This window comes from Serinus canaria, chromosome 10 (genome assembly GCF_022539315.1).
Source record: "Serinus canaria isolate serCan28SL12 chromosome 10, serCan2020, whole genome shotgun sequence".
NCBI lineage: Eukaryota > Metazoa > Chordata > Aves > Passeriformes > Fringillidae > Serinus > Serinus canaria.
The window spans coordinates 14,275,867-14,291,503 of NC_066324.1; the positions used below are offsets into that span (position 1 = coordinate 14,275,867).

At 40.5% G+C, this 15,637-nt stretch overlaps 2 protein-coding genes across 7 annotated transcripts in view; both read left to right on the plus strand.

Annotated features, from left to right (window-relative positions):
- The window catches only part of RNF111 (ring finger protein 111), a 43,648-nt gene extending 35,932 nt beyond the window's left edge, over positions 1-7,716 (plus strand). For 4 of the 6 annotated variants that reach the window (XM_050978698.1, XM_018913795.3, XM_050978697.1 and 1 more), the window contains 4 exons: positions 3,849-3,941; positions 4,870-4,965; positions 5,790-5,917; positions 6,435-7,716. In XM_050978698.1, the coding sequence (XP_050834655.1) occupies positions 3,849-3,941; positions 4,870-4,965; positions 5,790-5,917; positions 6,435-6,552 (435 nt within the window). In that variant the 3' untranslated portion in view covers positions 6,553-7,716. The remainder of the gene's footprint in view (positions 1-3,848; positions 3,942-4,869; positions 4,966-5,789; positions 5,918-6,434) is intronic. The other 2 variants (XM_050978700.1, XM_050978701.1) reach the window with 1 other exon arrangement.
- A 2,155-nt stretch (positions 7,717-9,871) lies between these two features.
- On the plus strand, positions 9,872-14,769 carry CCNB2 (cyclin B2). The gene is made up of 9 exons (XM_009089875.4): positions 9,872-10,036; positions 10,926-11,054; positions 11,134-11,259; positions 11,635-11,805; positions 11,877-12,035; positions 12,342-12,578; positions 13,384-13,524; positions 14,082-14,192; positions 14,505-14,769. Exons 1-9 carry the CDS (start codon positions 10,007-10,009, stop codon positions 14,604-14,606), a joined length of 1,206 nt encoding a protein of 401 aa, XP_009088123.1. The 5' UTR covers positions 9,872-10,006; the 3' UTR covers positions 14,607-14,769.
- Positions 14,770-15,637: the final 868 nt, after the last annotated feature.

Sequence of the window (15,637 nt, forward strand, 5' to 3'; positions counted from 1 at the left end):
TATTTGGATCATATTTTAAGAAAAGACAAAAAAACCCAACTCAAAACAACAACACAACCCCCAAACAAACCCCAAGCAAACCTAAAGTTTCTTATGGTACCTTAATCTCTCTCAGGTGTTTCACATCTAGCTTTCAATATGCTGTGCCTCCTTTTTCTTCTATTGCAGAGCCTTACTGTTTTGTTCCTTTACCTGTGGGTTGATTCTGAGTGTTTGAGGCTGTTTTTACACTTAGTTGTGAAAATCCTTAGGGATTTGGAGGTGTAAGCCAGTAGGTCCCAGCACACTGTGGTAGTTGTGTGCTGGTCAGAATAATATTGCTCAGAGTGTAGTTGTACAGGTGTTGCAGCTCTAAGAGATGCAGCTGTTCTGTAACCCAAAAGCCAACAAGTTTCTGTGTAATACCTGAACACTTAATGCTGTAACTTGATGTAGTAAGAGTAGTTCAAGATGAACTTCAGGTTTGAAATAGCCTTGATTAGCTGCATCAAATAGAATTGCATTTTTAAGAAAAAGCTTCTAGGTTTTTTTCATAGTATAAACATGAATTACTGTTCTTTGGTTTTTGGTAGATTAAACACTATTGAAAAGCACCCATTTTATGTTCCCCTAAGACACAGGTTCCACTGGGTTTTATCTGTGCAGCAGATGGTACCTCACTGGGTTCCTTCACCCAATGATTTTCTATGAAAATTGCAGCTTTTCCCTGTTTGTATTTGCCTTAAGACTTTAAATGATGAGCTTCACTTCTTTTTGTGTATGGACAGTAGCTGAGCAGTTAGTGAACTGAAAAGCTCACACTGGGGGTTTGTTTTAGTACGTATGAAATCATACTTCATGGAACCATGGAGGCTGGGCTGGACAGGATTAGATCCATGCAGGGCAGGAATTTCTCCACTGACTGGCAACTGAAAAGCAGAAAGATCCTGCAAAGATAGAGGATATTTAAAGGAGTAGCAAGAAAGAAAGCCTTCCCTGCAGGTCAGATATTTCAAACTGTTGAGAATGTTTGTGTTGTAAATGGTTCAGACTTAGCATTGAATTACTGTAGTTGCTGCAGATTTTTGTGGTCATCGAAAGTATCAATAGAAAGTGCAAAACAAGAAACAAGTGATATTTCTACAGTTCTTGGCAGACTTGAGCTGGAATTTGCAGGTCCAGAATATATTGCTTTGAAGTATATATTTTGACTGTATCCAAAAGAATATATACAAATATTTAGTGCAGACTGGCATTGCCTTTAACTGCTTACATTCTTCATTAGCTTTAACATTTTCTTGTTTTCTTACGTTCTGTGTGAAAGCTTAGTGAAAACTCACTTCTGCTTCTGTGTGAAGCTCTTCAAGAGAGCTGAAATCTTTTTGCATTTGAAGCTTGGTGGTAACTGTCAAAGGGATTTTAGTAAGACTGTTCTTAGGTATTATTCATAGTTCTCTCTTGCAAATCTTTTCTCCATCTTGTAGTCATAAATGTACTTAGTTAAAATATTGCTGTGCTAGCAGACTGCTTATTCTGCAGGTGTAAAAGAACTGGGGTTTTTTGTTTGGTTTTTTGTTGTTCTTAGAGGTGTTTTTTCAGAGTAGCATTTTACCTGACCAGAAATGTGAGCTGTGCTCTCGGGGCATTTTATGAAGGAGCCTGTACATAATGTATGTTCAGGTCATTTTGCAGAGGTGTTGTGCCAGCCCTGTCAGGATAATCTGAAGGCCCATTTATTAGCATGAAAATATATTGTCCCACACAACATTTGTTGTCTTGAGTTCAGTAGTTTGTTGTGGTAGGTACTCTGAACAATTTTTGGTTATGTACTGTTAAACTAAATTTTAATTGGTTTCTTAGTCTCTAGTAGCAGAATTTGTTCCATATAGAAGAGCTGTCCAGGTGCATGTCACTGTGGTTGGTAAACTGACTGCTGAGGCAATGGAACTGTAATTATGGGATTGCAGCAGTACATGTGTGACTTTGCACCTCTTGGAATGATGCAGTATCTGCACTATCAGATGCATTGTTTTCCAAAACACTGATTTCACATCCTGGTCAATAAAAAACCAAGCATGGAATATCACTTCTGAGACTTGGGTTAGTTTTTGTCAGGAGTTCCCTTCCTCTGAGTGGTTGCCATTGATTGCCAATGTTACAATAGACAGTAAAATGTCCCAAATGATGCCAGACAGGTCTATGCCTAGTGAAAACCTGGCACAGTAAGTATGTTCATAGTGTGAGTGAATGACCTAGTTCTTTAAATGCCTTTTCTGTAATTGGAAGCTGAAGTAGAATTAGATGCTTAAATACAGAATGAATCATAAATCAGTGATTATCTGAGACAGATTTCTCACAAATCAGCATGGTTTTAATTTGCTCCCCCAAAATTCCTTAGTTACAGCTGCAGTTTATATTGTCAAACAGGAAGAACTGTGACACCAACAGATAGTACTTACATGAAGTGTTTTGATATGCACCTCCAGTTTCTATTACTCTGGTTAAAATTTAAGACCAATATTGTGGCTGCATTTGTGGCAGATGTTGGCACTACCTTGTCATTTAACAAGCACCATGTAAGCTGCTTTAAAATAATCAGATTCTGCCTTTCTTTTCTGGAAAAAAATTATTTAGGGCATAGGAATCTTGCCTATCCCTGTCAGCTTTTAGTTACAAGACTGGATTTGAAAACTGCAGAAAGGCAGCTTATTGGTCTCTTATATGATGGGGGTAGCTTTGTCTGGGTCTGTGCTTTTCCACAATGCATTCATTGAGTTTTACACCTTTATATATGTTAAACTTGGAAGTGTCTGATGGGAAGAAGAAGAGCAACATGTGAATGAATATAACTTCATGAATAGTATCTGGGATATCAGTTTTGTGGACAGCCTCATGAGATGCATGTTGAGCTGGCATATACTGCAGCAGAGACAGTATCAGCTGATAGCACAGAAAGGAAGATGTTACTAAGGTATTTCCAAGTGAATTGCTGCTTACAGTCTCTCTCATGGTGTTCTGTGGGATTAAGTAAACCTCATCTGCTGATCGTTTTGGGTTTTTTTACCTGTTCATTGAAGATTGCTATTGGAATGTTCCTGACAAAAATTCAATACCATTATTCACTCATCTTTCTGGGGGAAAAAAAGGAATGCAGCAGCCCTGCAGTGGAGATGGTCCCTACTATATAAATTATCCTTCAGCTTTGCTCTGTGAAAAGTGCTGGTGCTTGAAGGGCCTGTGGGATATAGCACTGGACACTGGGCTTTTGTTCACTGCTTCTCTCTCTTACTGTGTAAGGAGGTTTAGTGGATGCTGGAATGTAGACTGTGTGTAGAGTTAACTGACTTTAGATGTGAGTTTTGAGTGTTAGTTTTTATAGGCCTCTAAATTTCGAGTGTGTTTGAAGCTGTTCAGGTTTTTTGAGCGAGGTAAGAGTATCTGCTGCTTTTTCCAGACTGAGTTTTTTAGCCTTGTTTCTTCTGTGGTGCCAAAAGCTTATATTTGAGAATCTTTAGTGAGTCCTTTTCATAATTTCATGTGTAGCTGTTAGGTGTTCTGTTTACAAAAATAGATAGATATTTATGGTGGTTTATATAATGTAGGTTGAGCTTTTGAGACTTGGGAATTGTAACGTGGATGTGGAGAGATTCCAGGAGAGGACCTAGCCTCACTTCTGTTTTGCTTCTGATTATGTTCAGATGTGTCAGAGTGGTGTTTGTGTTGTGCTGTCAGTTGGAATTATATGCTCAGGCTGAGGAGTGTAAAAAGTGATTCAATGAAAGCAAAAGGAACTTTAACTTTACAAAGTGAACAGTAAAATAGTGAAACTGTTCTGAATAGGATTAACTGAACATCTGCTGTTTGAATAGGTACCAGACATGGCGGGCTACCCTCACATCCGTTACATTTCATCGGGATTGGATGGAACATCATTCAGAGGCCCTTTCAGGGGCAATTTTGAGGTTTGTAATAGAATAAAACTAGATATATGTGAAAATGTGTCATGAGGGAATATGGGGAGGGTGTATGATAGAGCTAGTTCTATATATAGATAGAAAAGAATGGTAAAGAAAATAGCCTTTACTTACAGAATGCCCTTACCATTGTGGAGTGGGACAAAAGCATATTGAAAAGTTGGTCAGGAAAAGGTGCCTTGGACAATGCAGGTTAGGTGGCAGTAACCTGACAGTACATCTTGCTCTGCCCACCAGCCATCAGTAGGACTGAGTAGGACATTGTGGGAGAAGGCAGGGCTGTCTCTGAGTAACTGTGCCAGGATCCTCCAAGTGAGGCTGAAACTTGGCCATGCTAACAGTGCTGTCCTATTGTATAGTGCAGGAATTGAAATGGAGTCAAGGAAAAAAGCCAGGAGAACATAAAAGGTATCAGATGCAGAGAGTTAATGACCTAGTCCTCTGAAAACCTCTACAGTGACATCTCATGGTTCTAATAAACTCATTGCTGGAGAAGAATAAATCAGTCATTATATTTCAACTTAAGCAACTTTTTTTTTTTCCTCTTCAAAGCCTTAATGACTGTTAGAAAGCAAATATTTACATAGCATGTCTTAATTGCCTTTTCCTTATTAGACACAGAAGTATGTGTGAACATACTGATAGCCATTCCTATCTGACAAACACTCTCATTTTTTGTCATAAAATAGTATTTCCCTAGAACTTAAAATACCAGACCGTGTTGTGTGGGTTTTTCTACAGAAGCCCATCACTTTTCCCACACAACATACTCTTTTTGGCTTTGCCTATATTTAATTAAGTTGGGAAATAAGAGTTTGTCATTCTAAAAATGAAAATGGGTTAGAATAAGAATAATACTTCCTCAGTGTAGTTGAAAGAATAGTTTTTAAACTGTTTATTCCTTCATGATTTTTAGGAGCTGATTCACTTGGAGGAACGACTAGGCAATGTTAATCGTGGAGCAACACAGGGAACTATAGAAAGATGCACATATCCACATAAATACAAAAAGGTGAGGATTGCTCAGATTGTGGCCTGTCTGTAATATTTCTTTGAACTTGTAATAATGTGAATGGTTAGTTTAAGTCTGCAGAAATGTCAGTTTCAAAGAGGGCATGTTTTCTGTATCTTGAAATTTCAATGATTGTAAACAAAGTTTACAGTGCCACTTGCTTCACAAGGAAAGTTTAAAATTAGTTCCTTAGATAAAGAGCTACTGTGATGTGATAAACAGGAGTGGTTTGATATGATTAACTTGTCCAGTAGTTATGAGTAACCTTGTGAGTCGTGAAATAACCTGGTAATAGCAAATAACAGACTTCAGTGATAGCTCACAAACTAAAGCTTTATGTTTGCAGTAAACACTTCACAGTGCTTACCTGCTTGGTATATATCAATTTAACCTTTACTTTGAACACATGGGGAAGACTGGAACACCAGGAGGTTTGGAACTGGGGTACAGAGTTTTGATAACTGAGGTTGTCTCTCAGTTGGAGCTTAGCCTATGATAAGATACCATCCTATCCACATGATACTGTTCTTTCATACTTGATAAATAGTGACAAAACACCAGGCTGAAAGGATTTTTGTTTGCCACTATGTGAATAAAATAAAAATATTTAAACATAGACAATAAGTAAAAGGACTGGTTGCAGGACTGGTTCCAGTAGACTTTTGTAATTAACAATAGTTAAATCTGAAATGTTCTGGGTTTTTCTCCAAGTGGTTCAGATACATTTTAATATGTATTACAAAATGTTTTCAAAGAAATATGTGTTGAATATGTATCAAAAACAGATTTTACTCAGTGTCAATAATGTCATCTCTACTAACAAGGTAACAACTGATTGGTTCTCACAGAGGAAACTGCACTGCAAACAAGATGGGGAGGAAGGAACAGAAGAAGACACAGAGGAAAAGTGCACCATCTGTTTGTCTATATTGGAGGAAGGTGAAGATGTCAGGTAAATAACACTGAATATCATGTTAATGTTCTGGCTTTGGCACCACACTTGAGTCTGGTGCCTGCTTTGCAGTACTGCTTAGGTGAGCAGTTACAGTTAACTACTGTCATTGAACCAATACAGTAAAACAAGTTGCAGTTGCAAATGGACATTCTTCAGTCTGTGTTGTCATTAGGTAGAGAGTGGGTTATTCCATAGTTTGTCTGTGTTATAACATGAGCCCAAGCTGATGCCCTGAACTAATCAGCACTGTCAGTGTTTCTGGAGTAATGCTACTTAAACTCCAGCACGTTTAAATCAGTCTAATATAGCAGAAGCCAGTTGATGCTTGACTTCATTGCCCATATCCATTTCTTTTGGAATTAGACAGAATGCATGTGCAACTGTAAAGGCTATGAAACCTGGGAAAACAGAAAGAAGACCTCAGTAGCAAAGCCCATGCTCTGTTTTTTTTCCAATGGGGTTGTTGATATGGAAATGCTTTATTAACGCTGATGTTTTTGTGTTCTGATGACAGGCGCCTTCCATGTATGCACCTTTTCCACCAAGTGTGTGTAGATCAGTGGTTGATTACTAATAAGAAGTGCCCCATTTGCAGAGTGGACATTGAGGCTCAGCTGCCTAGTGAAAGTTGACACTGCTTTCCAGAACTCTTGTCCTCCCTCTCACTCCCTCTCATCCTTGCTGGTACTGCAGTCAACCAAAGATGGCATGACTTACCTGCGCAGATTTGGAAGCATTGAACCCAGAGTGCTGGCTCTGCTATATGGTACAACTAATGCTAGACCTACAGTTTATGTAGAAGACAGTTGAGTTTCAGTGTATTTATAAATTTGTTTTGTTTTACATTTTTTTCTTTCAATTCATTACTGTATTTTTGCATGGTTCCTTGTATTGCATTTGTTTGCACATATTATGGGCTTTGTGACCCCAGACTTGCAGGCAAGATTAGCTGCTTTAGTAAGTAGAATTGTGTGGTCTCTTTTTTGGTTTGTTTTATGTAGTATCAAGCTTTGAAAGTATGATTTCACTCATTACTAACCCTGAATTCCTTAATTTAATCGATCATATATATTTTAGTTTAAATGTATAAAGATCATCTAGAAAAGGATAATATTATGTATTGAGACATTCCTTAATTAGGAAAAAATGGCTGCTGTATATTTACAAGATCAGTTATGAGTCAAATAACATCCTTAATACTGGGAACAGAATATGAATTATATTCAGTTTGACTGATACAGATAGCATACTCATCACCAGAGTTTTTGTCTGATCAGATTTTTGTGTTTGTTTTTAAAATTTCAGCACAATGCAGATATATTTGAATGTCAATATTAAACATTTAGACTGCTGTTCAGATTGTATTTATCATTTTCTTCTATGTCTAGAAATTTGAATCCCTAACTTAAATATATGCTGCTGTGAAACAGCTCTTAGTGAACACTAAATGTTGATTTCAGTTAGCTGGATTGTAGATACTTGCAGACTGAAAGAATTATTAGGGACATGGAAAAAGACCTTAGAATCTGTTTGGTCTTCTGCTAACTTAAGTTGAAGTATCTGCGCACATTGAGGGTTGGTTTTTTTTGGGATTTTTTTTGGCTATGTTTTTTGTTTATTTGTTTGGGTTTTGTTGGTTTGTGGTTTTTTTTTTAATATAAAACCATTCAATAAGGACTTAAAGCTGCAGGGTTTTTGTTTGGGTTTATATACGTGAATTCATAGAATTTCTAAGGATTCCAGGCTTGTCTTGGGATTTTTATTAGATTTAAAGTTAATAAAGTTAGCTAAATCCACTTGTCTCTTGTTTTTATTTTTCATTAGTAAGTTGAAAGCCTGTAAATTCCTGTAGAAACTGAGACACAAATTATGTGGTTCCCTAGTTTTTGCCTTGATCATAGATTCCCTCTTTATAAATTACCAACAGTCCATCACTGATTGAAATACTTTCTATAGTTAAGATTTGCTGCATAATATAGTATATAGAATTAAGTTATAACGTACTAGCATTTTGCCTTTGAAGGAGATTTTAGTCCATACAAGGATTCCAGTTGCTCATCAGCATTCTTTCATGTCTAATAGATTATAGTTTATTTAAATGTGCTCAACATGGCAAGGTGCAAATGTGCAAAAACATTGAGACAGCATTACTGTCACTTTGGAAAAGATGTTCCTTGGGGATCATATATGAACATGCCAATTAGCTTGCATTAAGCCACCTGCTTTGTAAGTGGATTGAACAATAAATACCTTCAGTTTCTTGTCTTTGTCTTTCATTATCAGATTATGTGTAAAACAGTTTACAGTAAACCTAGAAGATAAACTCTTATGTTTACACTAAAAAATCCATTTATGAATATTACCTTATCGAATTTGATGCCTGTTTCTGTATGGTTAAAGCTGCTTCCCTTTATTTGATTTTTTTTAATTTACCTGTTAGTAGTAGCATTTGTGAGTACAGTGTCTATTGCTGGCAACAAACTTCACACCTCTGGCACTGAGGCTTTAAACAGAGAGAAATTTTATTCCAGCATGTGTGAAAAATGGACCTTTTCAAGCTTAATTGCATTGCTGAAACTGAACTTAAAACCACTTTGCGCTTGTGTGATGGGGGATATGGGAGAGAGACAACAGATTGGACTGCTTCAAAACCTGACTTGGGTTTATGCTAAAGCTTCTTGAACATTCTGGCTGTAGGAAACTGAAAGTGACTGCAAAGCTGAAGCTGCATTAATCTGTTCACTGCTAAGAATGAATAAAAGTAACTGGAAGGACTGAACAGACACTTTGTGTTTTCCAGTGACTGTTGAAAAGAAGTTAATTGACCACTAATGCTTGAAGACTGATGATACTCATTTCTAAAAGTTTCCAAGAAGGTACTTGAGAGATATGGGAAAAACCCCAGGGCCTCTGAAGTAACTGAGACCCTGGGTACCTGATAGATTCTATTTTGGCTTCCTTACAGGACAGAGAAGCACAGGTTTGGGGGGATTTTTTTTTTTCTTTTTAAGGAAATATTTTATGGGTCTAATTTGAGTGCCTGGTACTAGAGGTATTTTAGTGATCCATGAATTGATTTGTTATATAATAGCTACTGATACTGTCTTGCTTTTAAATGTATGCATAACGTTGTAATGTGATGCTGAACACTTAGGTATTTGTCAGGAATCACAGTGTTCTGATCTTAATGCTATTGCAGGGGCTGAAAAGCTGCAGCTTACTTCTGTTCCAGAAGGTTGTGACTTAACCATAGTTGAAGGGAAGAAAAGGAATAGGCTTTTCATTTTGAAAATTTCCACCACTTACTGTGCTTTATATGCTTAGATGCATTGCCTTAAGTTTTCTGCAGCATCTTTAAAGATAAGATTCTCAACAGTATGCATCAAATTACTTTTCATATAAAATTCCATTGTCAAAAGAAATCCTTTTGTATGCAATAAATAAAATGTTAGACTGGTATCATTCAAAATCTGTTTCTTTTGCAATTTTTTCCCCCCTTCCCTTGTCTTGAAGTCTTGATCTGTAAACATTTTCATATACACATTAATGCAGGTACTGCCTAAGAAAAAACTGTTAGTGAAGGATCAGCGTTCAGCCGCAGTTAATTATCCTGCTTAATGGAGTTGTGGGAAACCTTGGAATTCATTGCTAATTTTGAGTGCAATTCTGGAGAAGAATTGCAGGTAAACTTTTCTGTCTGTTTAGGCAACTGCAGTAGCGTTGAAGTTCCTGAATCTCGGGACTCGTTATTAAACCTTCGGCTGCCTGAACCGAGCGGGGTGCGCCCGCGGGGAGGCGTTTGGGGGCGGCGGGCGGAGCCGGTGCCGCTCGGGGCAGACTCGGCCCCGCCCTGAGGGAGCCGCTGCGCCCCGCGACCACCGGAAGCGGCTGCAACCGTTTCCTGCTGGGGCGGGGCCTGTGCAGACGGACCAATCGGACGCGTGCATCGTACGAAGTTGTCCAATAGTAGAGCAGGACAGGGTTTAAAGGGAGCCGCGGCAGCGTGAGGCGGCGGCCGCCGGTTTGGCTGGAGAGCGGAGTGGTTCTGTGCGGAGTGGCGGCAGTGGCCCCTTCTAGTCCGTGCCCATGGCGCTGCCGGTGACACGCCGTGCCCCTGTGAGTACCACTTTGAGGGCGGCGGGCGGGCCGGGGGAGCGACAGAGGAGCAGCCGGGGCGGGGAGTAGGGGGGAGCGCGGGCGAGAGAGGTCCCGCCGGCGGCCGAGGGCCCCCGCCGGTGTTTGCCCTCAGGCGGCGCGGGGGCCGCGGCCTGGCCGGGTGGGCGTTGGGGGCTGCTCTCAGGCCGGCCGGGCCCCCCCGTACCTCGGCGGGTGGGGCGGCGGCCGGGCCGAGCTGCGGCCCAGCGGTGGGAAGGAGCCCCGTTCTGTGCAGCGCGGGCGCTGCCCCCGCCTCGGCCTCGGCCTTGGCCGCTCGCCCGCCCGCCCGCGCCTCCCCCGCGGAACAGTGGGGGCCGTGGGAGTGGGAAAACTAAAGCTGCCCGGGGGGGGGGGTGTAGGAAGGGACTACAGGAGCCTTTCTTCTGTGGTGATTGTCTAATGGTTTAAACTGAACTTCACGAAAAAAGTGAAGCCTAGTGATTTAATTGCTGTGCATAACAAAGAACATTAGTTTTTGCGTGTGCCGCACAGCTTTTATTAATTCATATGGCATGTTTAAGCAGGTATTTGCTTTATGCATCCTCTGGGGGGCGCTGCTAGAGTTACAAAGCGTGAGTATGAGAACTTTAAACAGCAGGTGAGCACTCTGACCCTAAAAAGTTAAAAAGTATGGGATAGGGTGCATTGCCTACTTTTGCAACACCGTTCAGAAGTACAGCCCTCTGAACCTAGAGGGGAGACTTCTTTCTTTGAATATATGACTGGCTAGGAAGTAAAAGCTGGTTGAGTAATGCATAGTAGGTACAGTGGTGGTAAGTCTATAATGGAGTCAGGCTTTGGAAAGTTCTTGGTCTCTGAGTCTTAAACTTTTGCAATTTTATCATTTTAGATCACTAGAGGGATGGAGAATGCTGTGTCTGACCTTAGAAGTAAAGCGAAAACTCATGTGACTGGCAAAAGGGCTGCTTTGGAAGAAATAGGAAATAAGGTTGCAACAAGAGGAACACACATATCTAAGGTAAAGGAGCGTTTGAAATCTCTGTACAGGGAGAAGCTGGATTGCTGTTCTGTACTAATAATAAATGTTTTCACTACAGAAAACAGAATGCCCCAAAGTATCTGTAAAGCCTGTGAAAGGACCTACCAAGGTGACAAATGGAATTGTACTGCCTAAAGCTCCAGCTGCTGTAAATCAAGCAAAGAAAGAAACTGATGTTCCAAAGGTAGGAACTGATGATACTGTTTTGATTTTTTAATTTGATTTGCAACTTGAGCTCTACCTTTACAATAGTTTATCTGTGGCTGAATCTCATTCCCCTGCTGAAGAAACAAAGTCTGTACTGAGTTTTTGGTATAATGCATGATGTTCAAGTGGCAGAATGAGCTGCTGAAGTACTGGATGAAGTTTCTGCTTTATCTGGCAATTACTAGAAGATCTTGGGTTTCTGTGTTTGTGGTATGTCAGTGGAAACTTGCTGTGCTGGAGCCCAAGCTTCCACCTAAAGAAGTTGCATTAGTGATGGTGAAACATGGGGAAACAAAGGAACGGTGGTACTTACCCAGTAGTTCTGTGTTAACAGATACGATCTGTTCCTTAGGTTTTGTCTCCTGTCCCTATGGATGTCTCAATGCAAGAGGAGGATTTGTGCCAAGCCTTCTCCGATGTGTTGCTCAACAACATAGAAGACATCGATGCAGAGGACGGGGAGAACCCCCAGCTGTGTAGTGACTATGTGAAAGACATCTACCTGTACCTGAGGGAGCTCGAGGTAGGCTGCCCCAGGGCTGCCCTGGTGTCTCGGGGGGTTGCCTGGGTCTCACCCCCTCTCCCTCCCCACAGCTGCAGCAGTCTGTCCGTCCGCACTACCTGGACGGGAGGACGATCAATGGGCGCATGCGCGCCATCCTGGTGGACTGGCTGGTCCAGGTGCACTCGAGGTTCCGCCTCCTGCAGGAGACGCTCTACATGTGTGTGGCCATCATAGATCGCTTCCTACAGGTGAGATCTCCCTCAAGTATGCTCGGTAATTCCTCAGTTGCTGTGTTTGTGAGTTCAGGATTTAACTTTTCTTCAGAAATCGAACGATCGACAAGATCTGATCTGTGTGTAAGAGCTGTGACAGTGCAGCATCTCAACTCTGAGGCTGCTGTTGCCTTGTTTGAGCCTGTTACTATACAGACACCTTTGACTAGAGTTAAAACCTCATTTATAGGAGTGAGCATTGTCATGCTGGTATTCTAAACTGATAATATGAATCTAGAGTTTGACACTTCAGAGCCTGAATTTTAAATGTCTGTGTTGCAGAATCATCCAGTACCTCGCAAGAAGCTTCAGCTGGTGGGCGTAACAGCACTGCTTGTAGCTTCAAAATATGAAGAGATCTTGTCTCCTGATGTGGCAGACTTTGTTTACATTACTGACAATGCCTACACCAGTAATGAAATTAGAGAAATGGAAATTATTATTCTTAAAGAATTAAACTTTGACCTGGGGCGACCTCTTCCAATTCACTTCTTAAGAAGAGCATCAAAAGCTGGAGAGGTGGGTACTTGTCCTCATTATCTATCACTTCCCTGTATTGGTAAAGCCTGTTAAGGATTGCTTCTGGTGTTTTTATCATGTGACTTTACCTCCTCCAGCTTAAATGCTGGATGAAGCAATGCTCAGCTCTAAAACTCCACCGTGTGGCCTAACACGACAATGTCACTGTAGCAGCCAGTAGTATTTCACATTTTTATTTACTGTTGCCCGTGTTCAGCCTTAGTGAACATTTAACATTTTACTGTTAAACTAAGAAGCCTTTCTTTTAATCTTTTTAATCCTGGTGATCAGGGTACTCATTAGTAAAACACTAGCAGTGTTGCAGTTCTTTGTAACTTCTGGTTGTGAATATTGTGTTGTTTGAGAATCAAAAGATAAACATTCTCTTTGACCCAACCCTTTTTTTCTCCACCTCGGTAATTATATTCAAGTGACTTGTCTACACTTGAAGTGGGCTTCAATTACCTCAGCAGACCACTGGGTAACTCAAATAAGTTTCTCCCTAAGTCATTTTACACCTCCCATCTTGTAGTTTGCTTTACAGGGGGAGCATTTGTGTCCTTAGTTGGGCACAGCTGTACCTGATACTGCAGATTTCTGCTAAAATCTCTCACATTAATTTGTATCTAAATTCCAAATGGCTGCTGGTCTTGATTTTGAGAGGAATTTCTCTTAGAAAGGATGGTCCCTAAACTGTAGTGAAGATTTTGCTATTTTTGTTTTGTTCTTCAACAAAATAAGCAATTCTGAGTGATAATGCTAAAGTGAAGTGAAACTGGGGATTAACAAGCTCTCAACCTGCTAGGCCGATGCCAAGCAACACACACTAGCAAAATACCTGATGGAGCTGACACTGATAGACTATGACATGGTGCACCACCGGCCCTCAGAGATTGCAGCTGCTGCCCTGTGCCTGTCTCAGAGGATTCTGGGCCATAACAAATGGGTGAGCATTTTCATCAAATTTGTTCTTTTCCACTCAATGGAATCCAACCAATAAAAAAGTACTTTCCAAATTGTGTTTAGTTGGTGCCAGTGCTGGTGCTGGAATGATGGTTGGACAGCCTGATGCATAGTGACAGGTAGAATAAAGAATGTACCAGTAAAAACACAATCCTTTTTTCTGTGAATACTGGGGTACAAAAGGATTTTCTCATGAAAGCATTGAGTTATTGAAGGCTGCACTCTAAGTAAAAGTAGATTTTCATAATTCTTGCAGTATGTGTAGCATAATGAAGTTGTGGACCATGAGTAGTGAGTTGTAATTCAGCTGGTAGGTAATTTTTTATCCTCTGTTCAGTCTAAAAGCATGGTCTTTGAAATTGATGTGTCCAGACTTCTGCACATCGGGTTACTCTGGATCTGTCATTTCAACTGACAGCTACAGTTTCCAGCACTTGAGGCTTAACCATGAAGCTCGGGGTGTTTGCTGCCTGAAGTGATTGCGCCTCAAGCAGCAGTTCCCCCTTGACAAATCTCAAGTTTGTTACCATTCTGTTGCAGGGTACAAAGCAGCAGTACTACACTGGCTATGCAGAAGACGGTCTTGTGATGACCATGAAACATATGGCCAAGAATGTAGTCAGAATGAATGAGAAGTTAGCAAAATACACTGTAAGTATAACTACTGAAATCCTTTCTTTAATGTTTTCAAAATATCTTTGCTGCATATTGTAGCTCCTTAGGTAAATATTCTGTATGTTATCTTCAAGCATAAGCTGTTCTGACAAGCCTATAAGAGGCTGTTGCAATAATGTTAACAGCAAGAACTTTCAGACAAATTGTGCTCTTGTTGCTTTGCAAACTGGTTCAGTGCCAGCCTTGCTGGTTACTTGTTTTTCAAGCAGGCAGGCAAACGGACTCAAAATTACCTGCCTGAGCATCAGTGGTGTATGCATGAAACATGTGCATCTCTGTTCTCTGCAGACTATCAAGGACAAGTACGCCAGCAGCAAACTACTGACCATCAGCACCATCCCTCAGCTGAACAGTGAGATCATCAAGGATCTGGCTGCACCACTGCTGTGAAGCCCTGGGCAGCCAGGGCCTGATGGGGTGTGCACTTTGTCTACTGCTTTTGTACATAGCATTCCAGCTCCCACTGACAGCTCCGACTCATGCAGAAGGTGACGTTTTAAATTTGCTTTGTAATACAGCTTTCTATCTAAAAATAAAACTCCTTTCTTTTAAATATTGAGAGTGTGACTCTTTAAGGTACAACCTACAAATTTGCAGTCTAATGTCCAAGTGGGACATTTGACTAAATAGGTGATTGTTACAACTTGCAGTTAAATGGGCTTGATTATTCTCTGTGGTTGTTTCCAGAGAGAATCTCCAAGCTTTATATATTGCATTATATTTATTAACTTATTTCACTCTTAAGATAGAGGAGGCAGACAGGGTTTTTCTGTTGTACCTTAAAGAACACGAAATAGGTACTTTCTTCAGTGCCTTGTATCAAGAAAGTATACTGGAATTTATTTCTTTTTTTGTAATTAGCCATAAGTTTGGGGAAAGATGTAGACTATCTTTAACAGGCATTTAATAACCTTAAAAATACTTGTGTTTCTCTGTGTGCTTAACAAAAGGGAGCTAAGGTAGAAGAACTGGAAGTCTCCTGTAATGCTAACAACTGTGCAGGGAATACAGATGTGGAACTGTAGGCATGAAACCTTTTGAGAGCAGCTCAGCTCTTGAAACTATCTCTCTCCTTGCCCACATCTTTTTCTCCCCTCCTCCAATAAACCTCTATACCTGGGATCATAGAGTCAAACCCAGCATAAGGCAGTTCTTCTTGTCACTTCATTGGCACTTGGCTTGCTTTGTCTGTGTTTTTAATCTAAGTGTCAGTATCTGTTTGCCCAGGGAATACAAGCTTGTAAGTAATGCAACTTTTCTGCCCCAATACTTCATGTATGTCTGTCTGTTAAATTAATCTTGTATAAGTAATGTTAAAATAGACCTTTTGATAGTCCCCAGGTTATACTGAACTCAGTACCCCCCTTCCACCATCTCTCTGTGAGTGTGCCTGGCTCTGATGTAGAAGGCAAGAACCCAAA

Coding starts and splice junctions, on each gene's coding strand:
- CCNB2 (XM_009089875.4), top strand. CDS start 10,007: ATGGCGCTGCCGGTGACACGCCGTGCCCCT. Junction 12,036..12,341: donor TCATAGATCGCTTCCTACAG/GTGAGATCTCCC, acceptor TCTGTGTTGCAG/AATCATCCAGTACCTCGCAA. Junction 14,193..14,504: donor AGAAGTTAGCAAAATACACT/GTAAGTATAACT, acceptor TGTTCTCTGCAG/ACTATCAAGGACAAGTACGC.